Genomic DNA, 2,914 nt, shown 5'->3' on the forward strand with positions numbered 1-2,914 from the left:
ATTTCCGAATTCACAAACTTTGATTGCAAATCTATCGAAAACATTGTTGTTCTCATGAAAGCAGTCCAGTGATTGATTTTCCTCAGGTTTCCAATAAGTTTTATAATAATGGAATCCTCTGACAGCAGCTGTAAACTCGAACGTCTTGTTGTAAGCCATATGGACGTCTTTTCTTTTCTAGCTCTGATGAAAAACAAAAATGTCAATCGATCGATTTTTTAATTGCCTAGCATGAAAATAGAACGTTTTTGTTCTATTTGTCAGTGTAGACCGAACTTTCCCAATTAAATAGAATGTTTTTGTTCGATTGGTTAGTCTAAACGGGCCTTAGCGAAGAAAAAAAGAATGTTTTTGTTCGATTGGGTAGTCTAAACGGGCCTTAGCCAAGAAAAAAAGAATGTTTTTGTTCGATTTTTAGTGTAAATATAGGCCAAGTGAATGGAATGTTTATGTTCGAGTAAATATACAGGATACAGATAACTTACGTTTCCTTTTTTATCTCCCGGCTTTCAAAATGTCTTACATCAGGAAGTTAGCTAAATTACAAGAGAAAGAAGCTCAACAAAGGGCCGCTGAAAAGGAAAAAACTTCAGACGAAACACCTTCAAACAGTTCTAGGGAACAAAGTAAGTATTTCTCTTTGATGTTTTTTTTTGTTATACCTACCTGCGAAGAAGTTTCTTTCTTTGTTTGAAAATTTTTAATTTTTGGTCAAAATTCGCAATTACATAGTGGTTCGTTTTATTCATTTTAGGCCCACAACCAACTGACTTCCAGCAAGAATCATCCCTTGGTTCGTTAGACTACGAAGCTGTTACAGACGCGACTGAAAATGTTAAATCCAGTGGCAAAAAATCATACAACCGTTGGTCAGAAAAAGAAAGATTTGATATCGGAAAATATGTTGCGATTCATGGTGGTGCGGCTGCAATCACAAAGTTTCAAACCAAAGACAGGCCGTTAAGTGAGAGTACAGCTCGAAGATTTGGCAATCTTTACAAAAAAGAGCTGAAAGATTCAACCCGAGAAAAACGTAGCGTGGTAACCAAATTTGTTCCTTTGAAACGCGGTAGACCTCTGTTCCTTGGCAGTCTAGATGAGATGGTACAAAGATTTTTAATTGCACTGAGAAATCGAGGAGGTGTTGTTTCAAGAACAGTTGCAACCGCTGCAGCGAAAGCTCTAATATCACGAAACCCTCAATTTGAGTTGGGGCATATTAAAATTGATAACAGTTGGGCAAAAAGCCTCTTCAAGAGAATGGGTTTCAAGAAAAGAATGAAAACGACCTCCAAAGTTGAAATCACTGAAGGAGCCAAAAAGGAGTGCGAATTACTATTTCTTCACGATATTGTTTCGACCATCGAACAACACAGCATCCCTCACCAACTTGTTATGAATCTGGACCAGACACCTCTTAAGTTTGTTCCAAGAATGAATCACACCATGGCGAAAAAGGGTTCATCGTCCGTCCCTATCGTTGGATCTTCCGACAAAAGATGCCTTACTGGTACCTTTATTATTACGCTTGATGGTTCTTTTCTGCCAATGCAACTGATATATGGGGGGAAAACAAATCAAAGCCTCCCAAAGTTTGAATTCCCCGAATCGTTCTCACTAAGCGTTAATCCCAAACACTACAGCAATACACAAGAATCCATCAAAGTCATCAAAGAGATCGTTCTAAAGCACGTTGAAGACCAGAGGAAGAAGTTAAATAACCCAAAGCAAGCTGCTCTTCTAATATTCGATGTCTTTCGAGGACAAATTACTGAGGAAGTTACCGAATTGCTGAAGAAGAACAACATCTTCCTGGTTTTGGTTCCAAGTAACATGACACATATATTCCAGCCCTTGGATCTTACTGTGAATAATCATTGCAAGCAATTCATGAGAAATTTGTTCACTGAATGGTATTCAAAACAGATCGAGAAAGAGCTATCCCTTAACAAAAAGATCGAAGATATAAATATTCAATTAAAGCTGACCACCATCAAGCCTCTTCATGCAAGTTGGCTCCTCCAGTTTTATAACCATATCACTTCGGCAGATGGCCGTGAAGTCGTTTTGAATGGGTGGAAAGCATCTGGAATTTACGACGCAGTTCGCATGGGATCCACTTCACTTGAATCCCTTGACCCTTTTCAAGATCTATCACCGCTGCCAGAAAGCAATAGTGTAATTACTCAGCCCATAACCGACATAATCAATGCGCCAGATTTATTAAAGGATAGCTTCATCAACGTGCGAGTCGAAAATGACGATGACAAAGAAGAGGAGTACACGCGTGACGAGGATGACATAGACTTTAGTCGGAATGCATTTGACATTATCATAGACGATGAAGAAGAGTAGATTTTTAGTATTTGTTTTAAAATTCTTTGCTTTGTAATGCTTATTTCTACATCTTTACCAAAGAAAATTTTCGTTGAAATTTGAAAAAATCCTTCACTCGCCAAAATTAGTTCCCGCCAAAATTAAAAAATCCGCTGACCCGCCAAAATAAGTTCCCGCCAAAATTAAAAAAAACCGCCACCCGCCAAAATAAGTTCCCGCCAAAATTAAAAATTTCGTTGATCCGCCAAAATTAGTTCCCGCCAAAATTAAATTTTTTTTAGATTTCCTTCGTCCGCCAAAATTAGTTCCCGCCAAAATAAGTTCCCTTAAGGTAGTTGTCAACCATTTTTTTTGTGAAAACGAAAGTGAAATGTATGGTGTAGAAAAGCTCAAAATTTTAGTAGTAAAAAAAGTGGCAGCTACTACCTAATACGATGGAACGCTCGATAAGGGATACATGCAAACAGGAAAAGTAATTTTTAGGCAAAACCTTGCGTCAGAATGTTGTACAAGAGTGCTCCTGTACTGGTAAATTGTGAACTAGCCATCTGGGCTTTTGTTGGACCTTGCCGTCTGT

General features: G+C 38.2%; 1 protein-coding gene across 1 annotated transcript; it reads left to right on the forward strand.

Annotated features, from left to right (window-relative positions):
* The first annotated feature begins 490 nt into the window (after window positions 1-490).
* LOC130622239 (uncharacterized) lies at window positions 491-2,434 on the forward strand. The gene is made up of 2 exons (XM_057437681.1): window positions 491-626; window positions 755-2,434. The coding sequence occupies exons 1-2, from the start codon at window positions 515-517 to the stop codon at window positions 2,353-2,355; spliced, it is 1,713 nt and encodes a 570-aa protein (XP_057293664.1). The 5' UTR covers window positions 491-514; the 3' UTR covers window positions 2,356-2,434.
* The last annotated feature ends 480 nt before the right edge of the window (window positions 2,435-2,914 follow it).

This window comes from Hydractinia symbiolongicarpus, chromosome 12 (genome assembly GCF_029227915.1).
Source record: "Hydractinia symbiolongicarpus strain clone_291-10 chromosome 12, HSymV2.1, whole genome shotgun sequence".
In the NCBI taxonomy this organism is placed as follows: domain Eukaryota; kingdom Metazoa; phylum Cnidaria; class Hydrozoa; order Anthoathecata; family Hydractiniidae; genus Hydractinia; species Hydractinia symbiolongicarpus.

Coding starts and splice junctions, on each gene's coding strand:
- LOC130622239 (XM_057437681.1), top strand. CDS start 515: ATGTCTTACATCAGGAAGTTAGCTAAATTACAAGAGAAAGAAGCTCAA. Junction 627..754: donor AAACAGTTCTAGGGAACAAA/GTAAGTATTTCT, acceptor TATTCATTTTAG/GCCCACAACCAACTGACTTC.